The sequence below is a fragment of the Sinohyriopsis cumingii genome, chromosome 8, assembly GCF_028554795.1.
Source record: "Sinohyriopsis cumingii isolate HCF-2022 chromosome 8, ASM2855479v2, whole genome shotgun sequence".
Taxonomy (NCBI): Eukaryota; Metazoa; Mollusca; class Bivalvia; order Unionida; family Unionidae; genus Sinohyriopsis; species Sinohyriopsis cumingii.
The window spans coordinates 121,005,129-121,024,871 of NC_142968.1; the positions used below are offsets into that span (position 1 = coordinate 121,005,129).

At 35.8% G+C, this 19,743-nt stretch overlaps 1 protein-coding gene across 8 annotated transcripts in view; it reads left to right on the forward strand.

Annotated features, from left to right (window-relative positions):
- LOC149794528 (uncharacterized) overlaps positions 1 to 19,743 on the forward strand; it is a 98,730-nt gene that overhangs the window by 42,351 nt on the left and 36,636 nt on the right. For all 8 annotated transcript variants that reach the window (XM_089968771.1, XM_089968772.1, XM_089968779.1 and 5 more), the window contains 4 exons: positions 1,354 to 1,435; positions 7,492 to 7,630; positions 14,569 to 14,694; positions 17,712 to 17,915. In XM_089968771.1, the coding sequence (XP_089824897.1) occupies positions 1,354 to 1,435; positions 7,492 to 7,630; positions 14,569 to 14,694; positions 17,712 to 17,915 (551 nt within the window). The remainder of the gene's footprint in view (positions 1 to 1,353; positions 1,436 to 7,491; positions 7,631 to 14,568; positions 14,695 to 17,711; positions 17,916 to 19,743) is intronic.

The window sequence follows — 19,743 nt, forward strand, 5'->3', positions numbered from 1 at the left end:
ATTACCACTCTCTGTTACTTGCCACTGTACCACACTCGTGGCTCAATCTAAGAGTTGTCATGTGGGAAAACAAGATACATGTATATGGGATTAGGGTCAATTTTTTACTGGTAGAGGCAGACCTCTGCTTGGCACTGACAATGTACATGTATTTATCTGTAGCTCAATAAAATGGATTGTCAGCTTGAAAACGAAGTTAGTTCTCCATTTACAAGCACTGGCAGAAAAACTTGTATAAAGTAACCAGGTAACCTATGGCTTATTTTATTACCAGGGTTATTATCGACAGACAGGTCCCTGAATACCAGGATACCCATTGACATCTTTTTTATTGTGCAAGCCAAGAGGACAGTTGACAATCACTTAATGTGGTAGGCTGGAGGACAGTAGGCAATAACATATTGTGCCAAGGTGGAGGACAGTAGGTAATCACATACTTTGCCAGGCTGGACTACGGTAGGGAATCAACTATGGTACCAAGGTGGAGGACAGTAGGTAATCACATACTGTGCCTTGCTGGAGGACAGTAGGCAATCATATTTTTTGCCAGGGTGGAGGACAGTAGGTAATCACATACTGTGCCAGGCTAGAGGACAGTAGGCAATAACATATTGTGCCAAGGTGGAAGACAGTAGGTAATCACATGCTGTGCCTTGCTGGAGGACAGTTGACAATTACATATTGTGCCAAGGTGGAGTACAGTAGGTAATCACATACTGTGCCTTGCTGGAGGACAGTAGGCAATCACATATTTTGCCCAGGTGGAGGACAGTAGGTAATCACATACTGTGCCAGGCTGGAGGACAGTAGGCAATCACATATTGTGCCAAGGTGGAGTACAGTAGGTAATCACATACTGTGCCTTGCTGGAGGACAGTAGGCAATCACATATTTTGCCCAGGTGGAGGACATTAGGTAATCACATACTGTGCCAGGCTGGAGGACAGTAGGCAATCATTTCTTTTCCCAAGCTGGATGCCAATAGGCAAGCATATATTGTCTTGGCCAAGAAGACAGTAGGTAGTTACTTACTGGTTTGGCCAAAAGAAAAAGAGGCAGTCACTTACCATGCCAGCTAGGGGGACATAGATGACCACATTGCCATTGCATTTTGAGTATGTGAAGCATATGCCATTTCATACCAGAAACTTGACAGACATGTTGCATATATGGAGGCCAATAAAGTTCATTGTATAATTGTGCTATGCGGGTAGACTGTAACTTGTTTTCAGTTGGTTCAGCTGAACAGCACAGAACACAAATATGAATAACGTCTTTTGGGAAGATAATTTGAAATAAAGTCTAGACAACCAGTAAGTAGTATTTTAAATCAGTTATTTTGTCTCTTTATAGGAGCCCATCCAAAATGAAGAAGGCCAAAGCTTTTAGATTTGCTAAGAAGGACATATTTCAGAAAACAAAAGAAAAAGAAAAGGTAAGGAATTTTATATTACAACAATTGAGCAGTAAAGAAATACATAAATCAGAGACAAAGTAATCATTATATAACATATTATTTTACACTCTCTTTTTCAGTGATTATAGCTATTCAGTTTGATTTTCTTTAGCCATGTTACCTTCTGTCCGTTAAACCATCCATTAAGCTTAGCTGTTATGTTACATGAATATGGCAGAGGCTTATAGTGTTAAGTGGTACATACATATGCTTGTAGTTTTGTGGGTTTAATGCCATTTTTCTGCACATACATGGCAGCCAGTATATTTGGTGGAGGAAGAACCACCTACCCATGGAAAATACAGGCAAGCTTTCTCACATATTCACACTGGTCAAGCCAAGACTTGAACCCATGTGGACATATATGAGATGTCAGTGATCTGTAAAGGCAAGTGCTTTTGACCACTCAGACACCCGGATGTACATACATGTATGTATGTAAATTGTGTTCCAGCAGCTACCTTTGCATCATTCTGTGGGCTTTCTTGAAATTTGACAGAATATTATTGACAAATGGATCCATGTGAACATATTATGCTCTGCGGTATTTTTCCAGAGTAATGCCTTTTGTTTGTATTCAAGATATGTACTATTTAAGATAATTCTTGTGTGAACAAAATGAATTGCCCTGAAACTTAGGAGGAATTATTCTCATAAAACATGCATGTACATATTGTTCTGTTCTTGCCTCTGATACATTTTTTTTTACAGAGTTATGCCCCTTTTGATTTTAGGCATTCTGTGCAAAGAACTTAATTTGGCCATTCAGTATGACACAAAACAATAATAAGGCATAAGTTAGGGCTCCAGGTTTTTCTGTTGTGAGGAATACGTTTATTCTTTGGTTTAAAAAATTACAATGACATCACAAACTTATTTGGTTTCTTTGAGTACTTGAGTGGTTGATAAAGCCAATTTGTGCTCTGAACTGTCTGTGGCACACTTGACAGGAAATGTTGCTTGGGTTTTCTAGAACAATAGAGAACTTTGTCCTGTCATCTTATCCTGATCAGTTTTCTCGGGCAACCCCTGTGAAAATGATTCAGCATACAGCAGGGTTGGTAACACCATGGCTTTGTAGACCTTAAGTTTCTGTTTGTAGATTGATCCCTCTGCACACACACACATTTGCATGTAGTCTGCCATAGGCCACACTTGCTTTAGCAGTTCTGGTATTGTATTCGTCATTTATGTGTGTGCCAAGATAATGAACTTAACCAATGCCACAAGTGTCTGACAATTTACTGCAGTAGTAGGCTCTATGTAAGGCTTTCCTGGTGCAGGTTGCGCATCACTTCGATGTTCTTTTGTGGGACCAAAATTGTCACAAGCTGAGAAATGGTCCTTACTCTGTTGCATGTCAGATTTAGATTTGGGGAACTGGCTTCAGCAAATAGGAGATCACAAATAGTCATTCCTCTAACTTCATCTTTGCCTGTTTTCTCCTCAGATTTAAGAGTTTGCCATCAGTCTGGTATCTAATGTTGATGCCATTTTCTTAGTCAGGGAAGGCATCAGTAAGCATATCAGAGAACATCATACTGAAGAGGGTTGGGGACTTCACACAGCCCTGCTTGATTCCATTTTTGACTGGGAATGGTTCCAATGATCTGCACTGTCCATGACATGAGCAAACATGCCATAATTGAATCGCTGAACCATCATGATGAATTTCTCTGGGCAACCAAATTTTGCCATGATCTTACAAAGGCCTCTATGGCTGACAGTGTCAAAGGCTTTTATCAGGTTGATGAACGTCATGTACAGATTGGAGATCTGTGCCTGGCATCTTTCCTCGAATTAATGATTTGCAAACACAATGTTGGTCGACCCTCCCTTGTCCTTTTCTGAGGTAACACTATCTGGTTAGGAGCCCATGGACACTGTGATGTACAAGATGATTCAGCAGAATTCTGCATAAATGTATTCGGATTATGCGTTTTCGGTATATCCTCCAACCAAAAAAGTTATAAATTTGTTTCCTCATTTTTATTAACATCCCATTAATCCCACAGACTGTATTCTAGAAAAGATCGCTTCTGTGTAACTACAACATAAGAGTACGCTTGTCCGTAGACTTGCATGCACTTTCCTAACAATATTATTTTCTATTTATAGCAGCTGCCCTATTTCCAAGAACCATGCTCATTCTACTTTCAAACTTTTGACCTCGGTTTTTATTTATATCAGCTACATGGCTTAGTTAGAACAGAACAGACTGGTTTTCTAACTTGTAATCTTTGCTCGCAGATTCTTTGTTCAAATTCATATCTGGTACAGAACCAGTCTATAGGTATTTGGCGCTAAAAGTCAAGTCAGATTTATAGTAGTCAATGCTTGTGTTAGAGCAAAAATGTTTTTTAAATAATTTCACAGATGGATTAGGTAAAGATGAAAAATAAATTCAGAGGTCAATACATGAATTACACAATACATTGTTCCATTCTAGGGCAGTTTCACGCCCCTTGCAGGCTGTGTGGAAAGGATTTTAATATTGGTCATGGTGGTAAAACAAAGAAACTTTGAATTAGCTTGTTTTACTAACTCCAATACCAAAAGTAACTTATTTTTTACAGCTGAACTAAATTGTGACATGAATTTTATAAATGCAGAGGCATTATTTACGAGTTCTTAATAGAACACGGACTACCCCTAGTGGTAGAAGACTACATTGGTCCTTTGTTCAAACAGATGTTTCCTGATTCCAAAATTGCAGAAAATGTGCATGTACAAGAATAAAAACATCTGATATTGTTAGGTGTTTAGCAGAAGATACTTCACTTAAAATTGCAGAAGCTATGAAAATTGGGCTGTTTAGTATTGCAACAGATAGGAGTAGTGATTATGACAAAAAGTTGTAACCATTATGTGTAAGAGACTTTGACAATGAAAAGGGCAAAGACAGAGTGCTATTCTTTCATTACCAGAATTAACAGTAGATTCCGCTAGAGAAAACAATTTTTTTTGCTTGATAATGCTTTGAACAAATATAATTTGACAGAACTGTATGGGGTTTTCAGCTGATATAGCATCAGTGATGACTGGAATTCATAAAGGAGTTGCATTCTATATTTTGAAAAATGTCTCCTTCATCGTTCATATCTGGTTGTCTCTGTCATATGATGCACCATTCTGCAGGAAAGGCTGCTGATAAATTAGAAGGAGAACTCCTGAAGTATCAAGTTGGCACTCAACCTGACAGTGTACTTAATGCGGACAGACCCTCTTTGGAAGGTCAGCAAGTGTTACTTTGGTTTCTTCATGGAGTAATCAATCAGTTGCCTCTTTGCTGAAAGATGACTTTTGATTGAGGATGCTGTTGTAGTGTTATGCATGTCTTTGAAGTATCTTTTATTTGACAGTGAGCAACATGATGCTGTCAGCACTCAGTATTGGACATTTTCCTGATGACTGTGGCCCGTAGATTGTCTTCAAAGCATCATAGAAGTTCTTTTGTCATTCCTGTCTGCATATGCCTTATTGCTCAGGGATGAATCTTACAGCTGTCTGAGTTTACATTGGACAGTCCTCCTAAATTTGTTGAAAGTTGCCTTCTTAGACAATGAGGTGCTGCTTTTCTGAGTATTCTAAGTGGTGCTTGTCTCATCAAAACAGTCTTGATGTTTACGTGTGGTAGGACTGAGGGTGGTGGATACAGTTGAGTACACAGAGTCTCTGAAGGGTGTTGGATGCAGTTGATTACACAGTCTTTGAAGGGGGTTGGATACAGTTGAGTACACAGTCTCTGAAGGGTGTTGGGTAGAGTTGAGTACACAGTCTATGAAGGATGTTGGATACAGTTGAGTACACAGAGTCTCTGAAGGGTATTGGATACAGTTGAGTACACAGTCTCCGAAGGGTGTTGGATACAGTTGAGTACACAGTCTCTGAAGGGTGTTGGATGCAGTTAAGTACACGGTCTCTGAAGGATGCCTATTTTACAGTTGACTGCACAGTCTCTGAAGGGTGCCTATTTTACAGTTGACTACACAGTCTCAGAAGGGTGTCCATTTTACAGTTGAGTACACAGAGTCTTTGAAGGGTGTTGGATGCAGTTGAGTACACAGTCTGTGAAGAGTGTCCATTTTACCTCGATATTCACTGAGTTCATCTTGAATGTATCCAGTTGTCTGCACATGTCTTCAACAAATGTTTGTTTCACATTCTTCTGCTATACATTTTGGGGCACTTTTTAGCCTTGCAGTCATATGCTAGGCTAATTCCATATATTGAGCTTGGTGATTATGAGCCTGTGGTCCGTCCAGCATTGTGCACTTCTCATGGCCTTCATCACTGCCTCTCTTCTCCTGAGAAATACTCTAAATCCTGGCACTTAAGGCATCCAGTTATATAATTCCTCATTCTAAACAGTTTAAATATCATCTGACAGTTGGAAATCAATGTACAAATCAGTTCTGGTACTATGTATTTTATTCCAAAGTTTGTAAGGCTAATATTGATGTTGTGTCTTACATCTGGAAAATGCTCTCAAATCTAAAAATTTGCCATATTTCACATTAAGTTCACACAAGTGGCATGCTTTCTTTGGATCATTGTGTTAAGAGAATAAATGAAACAGTAACACAATTTTCACTTGTCTTATACTTTATTTTAGTTTTTTTGTACTTTTTTCTCTATGTAATTGCACCAGCATGTTTATATATATGTATTGTTGGGTATTTAGTGATAATTTTTAAGTATGATAATGAACATCAGAGATGTACATAAGAATCTAATAAACTGAATATTTGACACCCTGTTTTTTAATTGCGTTTTTTCAAATGATGACATAATCTGTGAGCACCATAAATCATAACTGTACAGTATCAGACTGAGTCCTAATCATCAAGGTGGTCATTATGCCTTTGAAAATGTGTCAAGCAGCATAGCAACCAAGACTAATTCAGAGTCTGTTGGATTATGTGTGATTTGGATTTTTTCACGTGGCTTTAACAATTTTTCAGTCATATCGCTACGATGTCTGCAGTGTGGCAGTTTATAGTGATGTCTAGCACTGGGGCATCATGCCGCAGACATGTAGCACGATGTCGCATCCAGTCACATTATCCTGACACCAGGTTGACCAGTCCTAACACTAACTTCTTAATGCTGAGTGCCAGGTGAGGCAGCTTTCAGTACCATTTTTGTAAGTCTTTGGTATGACTCGATCAGGGATCGAACCCACAACCTCCTTTATCCAAGGCAGACACTCTATTCACTAGGCTACAGGAGCTGTCTATGTTTGATTATATTACTTTGAGTGTTTCATTGTTTTCACAGCAATCAATTGTTATCATTTCAAGTACACATACAGTATCTGAAACAAGGTCCTAATAACATAACTTGTAATGATCAAATGTGAAATTGTAAACTATTGATTGTGTTTTCATATGGCAGGAGCAGTACACTGTCACCTTTAGATCACATGCTGGAACAAAATTGTAATTTGAATGCATTAACAAAAAATGGATAAATGTTTAGTCAAATTTCTTTGTTTAAAATATGGAAATACACTATTTATCTAGTGCTGCGATACATCTTTTTTTATTCTTCATTCACCTTTGTTAGGGTACATTTCAATTATTTGCAGTTATTACACCTTTGTTTGGGTACCCTTTCAATTATTTGCAGTTATTACACCTCTGTTCAGGTACCATTCAGTGATTTGTAGCTATTACACCTTTGTTTGGGTACCTTTCAGTTATTTGTTGTTATTACACCTTTATTAGGGTACCTTTCAGTTATTTGTTGTTATTACACCTTTATTAGGGTACATTTAAATAATTTGCAGTTATTAATTTTAAAGGTTCATGGTATTTTAGGAGCCTAGATGGCTCAGGGGTTTGCATGCTGGACTTGTGACTGAATAGGTGTGGGTTAGAATCCTTCCATCAGACCAGCCTGAGTTAGTTATCATTGTGTGTCCTTGGGCAAGGCACTTTACTCCAATTGCCATGGAACTAAATAACCTCCTTGTGTTGCACTGCTCTAAAACACCAAATGAATAAAATTATAATATTCTATGTATATTTCAGGATGAAAAGAAAGATAGAGATTCAAAAAAGGAAGAAAAAGAGAAAAAGAAGGAAGAGAAGGATGGAAAGAAGCACAAGACAAAAGATAAAAAGAAGCCAAAACATGGTCATCATGACTCAACCTCTTCTCTCACAACAGGTGAGTGTAGAATAATCTCTTTTAACATATCATTGTTTATTATAACTTTAGTTCATAAAGGTCACATACTATGCAGTCATTTGTTTCCATGGCAGTAAAATTTAGTAGATTTGTGTCCAAAAGGAGCGTTTATATGGTTATTATTTTGGCAGTTTGTGCTATACTGGATTTTATATTTCAGATTGAAAACAAGTATGACTGGTGTTTTGTATTGATTGTTCCTGATTTTCTTTTCATAGGAATGGAAAATTCACTTATTTTATAATACAATTCAGTTGTCATTTGGAAGATGTGCTACAATTCTGAAAGAATATTTCAAATATGTAAAATATGCATTGAGACAGTCTACCACCATGTCGGCCAATTCTCTGTGTTGGGTAATTCTATGCAACAATACATCATTTCTGTAAACATTGGATCACATGTTATTTTGGTTCAAAAATCCATTTAGTATGAAGAAAGGACCATCATACTTAATTAAGAAAAGTGATATTCATAAAGTATACAAAAACATCCCACATTTAGACTCGAAATGCACATGAAAATGTGATTTCTAAATGGCAACATGTAGACCTACTCCATGACCTTCTTGAACCTGTAACCCAGAAAATCTGACTTACTTTGCATCTTCTTGAATCATACAAATAAATACATTATATAAAAGATGGAAATGTCTACCTTAAAACGATACTGCATTTTAATCCAAGTTTCCAATTTTGCAAGAAGTTGTCCCACACATACAAAATCGTCTGCTACCCAATGTGTCAATTTGACGCTAGAACATAAATTCTCAAGAAATTCCCCAGCATATATGGTCTGTTTCTAAATTCTGTTGTAATTTTTCCCCTTCAACAAGATGTTGTAAACACATTACATCTTATTCAATGTTGTTTTCCTTCCACATAATAGCTTATTGTTTATAAAATGTTGAACTTTACTTTTTTACAAGACCGGTTTAGTTTGCTTAATATCTCTTGCCATTTATTGGCATTTTGACGTTGAATTTTGTAAAACTAACTATAAACCTGACCTAATTATTAGACTGAACTGCTGACAGAAACAGTCCAAAGTAATGTATTTCATTTCTATAGCCTGATGGATAAACATTACATCTTTTCAAAACTGTCAGGAAAACACAGGGGCAGTAACCCCTGTGTCCAAAATTGATATTATTTTAAACAGAATATTCTGGTGACAATTGCCTCTTTTCAAATGGTAAGCATTACAGTATTTTATTTTCGTCAATCAGTCAAATTCAGTATGCATTTTGCTTTAATATTGGAGACAGAAACCTTAGGTGCGCAGAAATGCCCGACAGCATTGTATGTATATTGAGTAATACTGTTATAAGATATACAGATCTTCATTATCATAAAAAATACAATTATCAAATTACTATATTTATCTACTGATAAGCACATAGTTGATGATAAACTCACCAATCCCATTTTTGAAAAAAAAAACTTAAATATCTTTTAAAGATAACTTTTATGTGATAAAAAAGTCTATTCCCTAATTTCTTACAAATTTATTCCCAGGTCTCATTATGGAAAAAAATATTGTAACTGAATCAGTACTATGTGCTATCCTGTTCAAGTAGGTTGTTGCATATTAAATATTGTTATTATCATCTATAATAAAGTGATGTATTAGATCCTGTATCCTCCTGTTTACATGAGTGGGGCCAGACTCTGACAGTACACATACATGTACATGTATTAAGGGAGATCCTAGTTATTGGGGCCAAGGTCATAATTACAGTGGAAGTAGTAACTCTTCCTTCTGACATGTTTTCAAAACGATGTATGAAAAGTAAATGATGGTGTAATCCTAATAGGGTAATAATCCATATATAATGAGTTCTGAAGGGTAATAATCGATGTATAATGAGTTCTGAAGGGTAATAATCGATGTATAATGAGTTCTGAAGGGTAATAATCCATGTATAATGAGTTCTGAAGGGTAATAATCCATGTATAATGAGTTCTGAAGGGTAATAATCCATGTATAATGAGTTCTGAAGGGTAATAATCCATGTATAATGAGTTCTGAAGGGTAATAATCCATGTATACTGAGTTCTGAAGGGTAATAATCCATGTATAATGAGTTCTGAAGGGTAATAATCCATGTATAATGAGTTCTGAAGGGTAATAATCCATGTATACTGAGTTCTGAAGGGTTTTAATCCATGTATAATGAGTTCTAAAGGGTAATAATCCATGTATAATGAGTTCTGAAGGGTAATAATCCATGTATACTGAGTTCTGAAGGGTTTTAATCCATGTATAATGAGTTCTGAAGGGTAATAATCCATGTATAATGAGTTCTAAAGGGTAATAATCCATGTATAATGAGTTCTGAAGGGTTTTAATCCATGTATAATGAGTTCTGAAGGGTAATAATCCATGTATAATGAGTTCTGAAGGGTTTTCAGCTATGTATAACGAGTTCTGAAGGATTTTCAGCCATGCAGTACCATGCTAAAGATTTTGAAAATTCATGAGAAAAATATACACAAGTTAATCTTGAGGACTTTTTATATGCCTATCATAAGGTGGTATGTAATATTTTATGATGTTGTTTGTCAGTCCATCTGTCCATTACCAATTTCATTTCAACACAGTAACTTGAGTTATCTACCATCACCAGACTTTATAGGAGTAACTTGAGTTATCTACCAGCACCAGACTTTATAGGTGGCTTTCACTTAGTTAAAGTAGACCCCTGTCAGTTGCACACTCCAACGGTCAAGGTCACTCTGACTGAAGAAAACAATTGTCTTTGCATTATTGCTTGAGTTCTTCATTTGTGACCAAAGATTGTATATGGTTTGCACTTGGAGTAAGAAAGAATCTTATTGTGTTTGAAGTCAAAAGATCAAGATCACTGTGACTGAAGGAATAGAAATGATTTGCTCAGAGTAACATTAGTTCTATGTCAGAGTTCTCAATCATTGTGAATGGGTTGCACAATGAGTAAGGAAGTATGGAAGATTGAGTGAAGAAGAAAATTTTGATCACAATAACATTAGTTCACCATCACAGACCTTGATCAAACTGAGAGTATTGCTTACACTTAGGGTAAGGACAAAGTCTATTGATTGTAGTGTTAAAAGATCGGAGGTAAAGGCAACTGACTGTAAGAAGAAGAAAAAAAAATCATTTCAGTACCAAATGTTAGTTATCTTCATAGAGCACCATTAAACACAGGGTGTACCTATAATGAGCTGTGTACAATTATAGTGTTGTTAATTATTGAAGAATATTTACATTCAGAGTTATTGTAGAATAGTTACTTCCAGAGTTATTGTAGAATAGTTAATCCAGAGTTGTATTATTCACAAACACAAAAGGGATAGAAAAATAATCAAATAGCATAGTTGTCTAAGTGGACAACTAGACTGCAAGAAGCTAGTTGCCTAAGTGGACAACTAGACTGCAAGAATCTGGTTGCCTAAGTGGACAACTAGACTACAAGAAGCTTGTTGCCAAGGAAAATAATCTGGATGTCCAATTATTGGTTTCCTGATATGAATATTAAACTTTATGCCAAATAAAAGAAATTTGTTCTTTATGCCATTTGTTTTAATTTACAGAAACTTTCTTTTGTTATTTATTTAACATACCACATAATGTAAGTTAAATTATTAATCAATCATGATTTAAAGAAAAAATGTAATACAATTTAATAAATTAGTATTTATCTTTATAGCATACATGTATGTACAATGAATTATGAAAGAGTACCTTCTGAAGACATCTATATCTAAGCATTAAGTTGAAGGTGCTCTGGAGAGTTGAGTGGAATTTGCAAGGAAGTACAATCTTGAAATATGCCCATTTAATCATTAAATGTCTAAGAATGGTGACTAAGGAAAGTGTAATTGTTGTTCTGCATCACAGCTTTTATAATGTGGCTATACTGTATCTAATCTGTTGCATACTAATATGTTTTGGCATTAGTCAAACTGAACTGCTGAGGGATGGCAAAATGTGAGATTACTATGCATGGTTCACTGTGCCAAGTACGCATTAAATCTTTAGTGAACTTTGATACCAGGCATAAATAACATCGAATGGAGTTGTAGGTTGCCCACACAAACTGATTTTTCTTCATAGTAATTGAACTCATAATTTCATATCAGTGTTATAAAATTGGTTTGAATAATTACATTGTTCAGCATATTATAGCTTTCAAACCATGGTCAGGTACCTTTCATTTTTTGTATGAAATCAGCAGCTTGCCCTATGTAAGTTGTGAGGGGCAACTGATGGATGCAGAAGCTGTGATGGCCCAGTGGCTAGAGTGCCAGACTCATGATTCAAAAAGTGCAGGTACAGATTCTGCAAATTTCTTCTGTGACAAAGTACATAGCATTAGAGATAAGCTTGACAGCACAATTCCAATTGACTCATCGTCACCATACAGTTGGGATACAGAATTTCAGCGGCAACCATTAGAAGCATTTGAACCTGCCTCTGTGGATTTAGTATGCACAATTGTGATGAAAAGTGCACCAAATTGCACCAAGATCTTGTGAACTTGACCCAATTCCAACATCACTGCTGCTTGAGTGCTTAGATCCAATATTGCCTTCACTAACTGATGTTATTAATACCTCTGTCTCATCCGGGGAATTCCAATAATTTTTCAAAACTGCCATTGTAAAGCCTCTGCTGAAGAAACCAAACACTCGACCATAATGATTTAAAGAACTACCGCCCAGTTTATGTTCTCCCATTCATTTAAAAAATCTTAGAAAAGGTTGTTCTATCCCAGCTTGTATCTCATCTGAATTCAAACAGTCTTTTTAGCAATGTACAATCTGCATATCGCCCTTGCCACAGTACTGAAACTACTCTTCTAAAAGTAGTTCGTGATATTCTCTCTGCTTTGGATAGCGGAAAGATTACAGTCCTCACCCTCCTTGATTTGTCTGCAGCATTTGACGCTATATACCATGATATATTACTTCACCGTCTCTAGCATGTATTTGGCATTCATGATACAGCCTTACTATGGTTCAAGTCCTACTTGGTTAACAGGACACATATTGTGTCTGCAAATGGAATACACTCCAGCCAAGTTAATCTATGTTGTGGTGTTCCATAGGGGTCTGTTCTTGGACCTGTTCTCTTCATTCTATACACGCACCCGCTTTCAAGTGTCTTAGATCATCATCCAGTGTCTCACCAACTGTACGCTGATGACACTCAAATATACAAATCTAGCCACCCAACTAAAGTTGATGCTACCATCCAAGGTGTAGAGAGGTGCATTTCTAATGTGAAATCATGGATGACATATAACAAGCTGCAGATGAATGATGATAAAACTGAGGCCATTCTGATCACAACACAAAGACTTTCTCAGTCACATCCTTTACCTCAAACAATAAATATCAGTAACACCAACATTAAATTCACACAGTCAGTATGAAATCTAGGTGTCACTCTGGACAGTACTCTCACATTGCACCAACATGTCATGAACATATGCTGTTGTTGTAGGGTTTAACACCATTTTTCAGCACACGATAGGCTATACATGGCAGCCAGTATTAATGGTGGAGGAAGAACCCGGGAAAACCCTGAAAAGAACCACCAACCCACGAGAAGCTACTGGCAAGCTTTCTCACATACCCACATAGGCTGAATCTGAGACTTGAACCCATGCAGACAGAGGTGAGATGGCAGTGATACATAACAGAGAGCACTTTAGACCACTTGGCCACTCGGGGCCCCTTGAACATATGCAAGGCTGCATATCTTGAGCTGAGACACATCAACTCCATTCGCAAATATCTTTCAGCTGATGCCTTCAGTTGATGCCACAAAAACACTTTTATTTTCATTAGTACTTTTAAGACTGAACTATTGTAACTCAATTCTGTCTGGATCATCTCACTCTCTACCTCAGAAACTTAAAAAAAAAACAGTGCTCAGATCATACTTAGAGTACCACGATCAGAGCACACCTTCCCGCTGCTCTGCACCCTACACTGGCTATCCATTCGATCCAAAATCAAACACAAAATTTGTTCTCTGTGCTACATTTCATTGACAGACTCTAGTCCAGCATACCTATCCGACCTCACCCATGTGTACACAGCAAGATACTTACGTTCCTCTTCTGACAATCATATATTCATTATTCCCACTACGAAAATGAAGTCATATGGACAACGATCTTTTGCATACCAGAACCCAGCAATGTGGAATGAATTGCCCACTGAACTTAGACACAAAGACAAGGTGATCCCATTCAAGAGTGCTCTTAAAACTCACTTATTTCGACTGCAAGAACAAACTTAAAGACCTAATGATGTTCCCTACCTTAAATATTTTCAGCATGTTTTTTTAGGTTTTTTAATTTCATGGTGTTTGTTTTTTGTGATAATATCATTATATATGTATTTTTTTATGTTATAGGTGTTGTCTAATGTTGTAAAGCGATTATAGCGTCTAAAGATTAGGCGCTATAGAAAGTCCTCATTATTATTATTATTATACTATTGGATCAGACTGGGTCAGGCTACTGTGATGTGTCCTTAGGCAAGGGACTTCTGCTTGGGGTGGTGCATCCTTGGGCAAGGAACCTCTACTTGAGCTTGTATGTCCTCAGGCAAGGGAGTTGTCCTTGAGCTGGTGTGTCCTTGGACAAGGGACTTCTGCTTGGGCTGGTGTGTCCTTGGGTAAGGGACTTCTGCTTGGGCTGGTGTGTCCTTGGGCAAGGGACTTCTGCTTGAGCTGCTGAGCCATAAAACACAGATCCAAACCAAATGAGCACTTTTTTAACATACTTTATATCCATATCAAGGAATGAAACCCTCTGTACAGCATACATGTCACTAAATAAGCCTTTATAATAAACCATTAGCATAATCTTAAAATCATAGCTGAGTTTGTGTTGCAAACTGTTATTGGTGTCGTTGTAGAGGTGACCTATGACAAGCCAATATTTGGAGTCCCTCTAAGTGTGGCTGTGGAAAGAAACAGGAGTCATGATGGTATAGAGCTTCCTGCCATTTTCAGAGAGTGTATAGACTACATAGAGGAACATGGTAAATATAATCCAGCCATATAGCAACATGGTATATATATAATCCAGCCATGTCGGAACATGATACATATAATCCAGTCATATAGGAACATGGTGTATATTATCCAGCCATATAGGGACATTGTAAATTTAACCAAGCCATATAGGAACATGGTAAATATAATACAGCCATACAGGGACATTGTAAAAATAATCCTGATAATCCAGCTGTTTTGAGAAAGTGTATATCCTACATTGAGGAACATGGTAAATATAATCCAGACATAGAGGAACATGGTAAATATATATACATGATAATATTTTAAATAAATTTATAATTCTTATTCATTAAAGAGGCTAGAGGAAATACTTATAAGAGTTACTTCCCTTTCTCCTTCTGCTTGTTGTAATAGCTTCTTGCAATAAACCATTTACTGTTAAGCACGTTATGATAGATTGTTTCGATCTCCAACCTGTGCTAGAATGTTGCTACATTGTTCATCACATGATGGAACTTTGTGATACAATAAATGTCTCTTGCTTTTTAAATTTCTGAAAGAAGTAAACATTTATTCTGAGATATAACTTTTATGCTTTCACTTAGAGTATTTTTATATAATGTTGATACCTTTTTTCATTTAAAGTACCTTTTCGTCTAAATATTTATTGACAAGTGCATTTACATTGCCTATTAATTGCGAAGCTTTATATACTACCCTCACCATCTCATCGTTCTGATTTTAACTGATTTTATTATCGCTGGTCAGTAACAAACCCTTTATCAAATATGTATGTAAATAGCCTTTTCTATGGCACTATATAGCCTTACAGTGCTGGTGCACTGTAAAACTACAGTCAGTCAATCAGTCAAGTTGTTGTAGTGCCATAGACTCCGAAAAGGTTGTTCTGTGTCATTAAAAACAGCATGAAAAATGGACTGCTTGTCTGCAATATGGAGCAAATTATGACTTAAAATTTTGGAAAACATTCAGAACTTTGCATTCTGGCACATTTGTATTCTGTTAATAGATCCAGCTTAGAAGAAAACTCAGTTTTTCTCTGTCATTACTGCTGATAGGAGACAGGTCTTATTCTTTCTTGGCATGGTTGCTATCAGATTAGATTATGAATTGTATTCTTTCAATGACAAATTATCCAGGGTTGAGCTTTCTTTCTGCAAGTTACGGACCACATGGTAACCACGTCATATTGCCACCATGGTTTCTCATAAACATTTTCAAGTTTAATAGGACATAAATTTAACATCCATCACATTGGTACACTTAACCAATGCTAACAGTGTCTGTGGGCTCAGACTATACTTCCAAGTGAAGCCAGTACACTTGTGTCATAACTACCGGGTATGTCAAATAAAACCAACACTACTTGTGTGATAGGAAGAATCTCAAACTTGTATTTGTTTCTCATGATTTTTTAAATTATTGGTTATTTAAATGGCTTAAAATGTGTCAGCTTTTCCCATGCATTTTTGTTTGAAAATAGATGCTCTTGCTATAGAGTTTGCACTCAACAAATTCAAGGATATTAATTACATTGGTTTTGCTCTAAAGTCTAAGATGTGATTTCATCTCTGTCTTGTATTGGTATGCTTATTCTTTGATACTAAATGCATGCAGCTGCTACAGTAATACTTCTGTGAGGAAGTAAATAACATAGCAAGGAGTGTTTTTTGTTTGAAAGAGACAGTTTTTGCATAGCAAGAAGTGTTTTTAGTTTATAAATGAGAGGAATGAAAGAGACACTTTTTGCATACCAAGAAGTGTTTTTAGTTTATGAATGAAAGAGACATGCTTTGCATACCAAGAAGTGTTTCTAGTTTATAATTGAAAGAGACACTTTTTGCATACCATGAAGTGTTTTTAGTTTTTAAATGAAAGCAATGAAAGAGACACTTTTTGCATACCAAGAAGTGTTTTTAGTGCATGAATGAAAAAGACTTTTTGCATACCAAGAAGTGTTTTAGTGCATGAATAAAAGAGACACATTTTCATACCAAGGAGTGTTTTAGTTTATGAATGAAAGAGACATGCTTTGCATACCAAGAAGTGTTTCTAGTTTATGATTGAAAGAGACACTTTTTGCATACCAAGAAGTGTTTTAGTGCATGAATAAAAGAGACACATTTTCATACCAAGGAGTGTTTTAGTTTATGAATGAAAGAAACACATTTTCATACCAAGGAGTGTTTTTAGTTTATGAATGAAAGAGACACATTTTCATACCAAGGAATCTTTTTAGTTTATGAATGAAAGAGACACATTTGCATACCAAGGAATCTTTTTAGTTTATGAATGAAAGAGACACATTTTCATACCAAGGATTGTTTTTAGTTTATGAATGAAAGAGACACATTTTCATACCAAGGAGTGGTTTTAGTTTATGAATGAAAGAGACGCATTTTCATACCAAGGAGTGTTTTTAGTTTATGAATGAAAGAGACGCATTTTCATACCAAGGAGTGTTTTTAGTTTATGAATGAAAGAGACACATTTTCATACCAAGGAGTGTTTTTAGTTTATGAATGAAAGAGACACATTTTCATACCAAGGAGTGTTTTTAGTTTATGAATGAAAGAGACACATTTTCATACCAAGGAGTGTTTTTAGTTTGTGAATGAAAGAGACACATTTTCATACCAAGGAGTGTTTTTAGTTTGTGATTGAAAGAGACACATTTTCATACCAAGGAGTGTGTTTAGTTTATCAATGAAAGAGACACATTTTCATACCAAGGAGTGTGTTTAGTTTATGAATGAAAGAGACACATTTTCATACCAAGGAGTGTTTTTAATTTGTGAATGAAAGAGATATGCTTTGCATAGCATCGAGTTTTAATTTTATGAATGAAACAGGTCTGATGGGAGATTCATTATAAACATTGACTGTTTGTTGCAAGATATTTTATTATGATTTAATATATGACATATAATGTAGTATAAAAAGCATAAGTTTAGTTAAGGAAACCCCATGCAATCAGTTATCAAGAATTTGTTATTCCCTCACCTTTTTCATTTTATAGGTTTGCTTTGTGAGGGCATTTACAGAATCTCGGGTGTGAAATCCAAGGTCCAGCACCTAAAGGAGTGCTATAACCGTGGAGAACCAGTCTACCTAGAAGAACACGAACCAAACATTGTTGCTAGTTTGCTAAAACTGTTCCTTCGAGACTTGCCTGAACCAGTATTAACAAATGCTTTGATGCCAAAATTTGAGGAAGCATCAAGTAAAAGCTTTTATTGATACTCTAGATTAAGATTTTAACTTTAACTGTAGTAGAATGTCTTAACCAATGCTTAGATTGTAATAGAATGTCTTAACCATTGCTTTGATTGTAATGGAATATTTTAACCAATGCTTTGATTGTAATGGATTGTCTTAACCAGTGCTTTGATTGTAATGGAATGTCTTAACCACTGCTTTGATTGTAATGGAATGTCTTAACCAATGCTTTGATTGTAATGGATTGTCTTAACCAATGCTTTGATTGTAATGGATTGTCTTAACCAGTGCTTTGATTGTAATGGATTGTCTTAACCAGTGCTTTCATTGTAATGGATTGTCTTAACCAATGCTTTGATTGTAATGGAATGTCTTAACCAATGCTTTGATTGTAACGGAATGTCTTAACCAATGCTTTGATTGTAATGGATTGTCTTAACCAATGCTTTGATTGTAATGGATTGTCTTAACCAGTGCTTTGATTGTAATGGATTGTCTTAACCAGTGCTTTTATTGTAATGGATTGTCTTAACCAATGCTTTGATTGTAATTGAATGTCTTAACCAATGCTTTGATTGTAATGGATTGTCTTAACCAATGCTTTGATTGTAATGGATTGACTTAACCAGTGCTTTCATTGTAATGGATTGTCTTAACCAATGCTTTGATTGTAATTGAATGTCTTAACCAATGTTTTGATTGTAATAGAATGTCTTAACCAATGCTTTGATTGTAATGGAATGTTTTAACCAATGCTTTGATTGTAATGGATTGTCTTAACCAATGCTTTGATTGTAATGGATTGTCTTAACCAATGCTTTGATTGTAATGGATTGACTTAACCAGTGAACTCATTGTAACAAATTGTCTTAACCAGTGCTTTGATTGTAATTGAATGTCTTAAACAATGCTTTGATTGTAATGGATTGTCTTAACCAGTGCTTTGATTGTAATGGAATGTCTTAACCAATGCTTTGATTGTAATGGATTGTCTTAACCAATGCTTTGATTGTAATGGATTGTCTTAACCAGTGCTTTGATTGTAATGTATTGTCTTAACCAGTGCTTTCATTGTAATGGATTGTCTTAACCAATGCTTTGATTGTAATTGAATGTCTTAACCAATGCTTTCATTGTAATGGATTGTCTTAATCAGTGCTTTGATTGTAATGGATTGACTTAACCAGTGAACTCATTGTAATGGATTGTCTTAACCAATGCTTTGATTGTAATTGAATGTCTTAACCAATGCTTTGATTGTAATAGAATGTCTTAACCAATGCTTTGATTGTAATGGAATGTTTTAACCAATGCTTTGATTGTAATGGATCATCTTAACCAATGCTTTGATTGTAATGGATTGTCTTAACCAATGCTTTGATTGTAATGGATTGACTTAACCAGTGAACTCATTGTAACAAATTGTCTTGACCAGTGCTTTGATTGTAATTGAATGTCTTAAACAATGCTTTGATTGTAATGGATTGTCTTAACCAGTGCTTTGATTGTAATGGATTGTCTTAACCAATGCTTTGATTGTAATGGATTATCTTAACCAATGCTTTGATTGTAATGGATTGTCTTAACCAATGCCTTGACATGTATGAAAACATTTGACACTGTTAACTGCATTGTTCATGCTTTCTTGAAAAGTACTTTAGTCTGGTGATCATCTTCAAAATTGTTTAAATTTATGTTCAGCATTAAAAAGTACTAGAAAATGGATTAGAAATGTTCAGTAGTCCTCGAACATTGGTTGAATTTTGAAACAGATGCATTAATTGCAAAACATTATTTTCTTATATTAGGGAAAATCAGTTAATGATCCATGA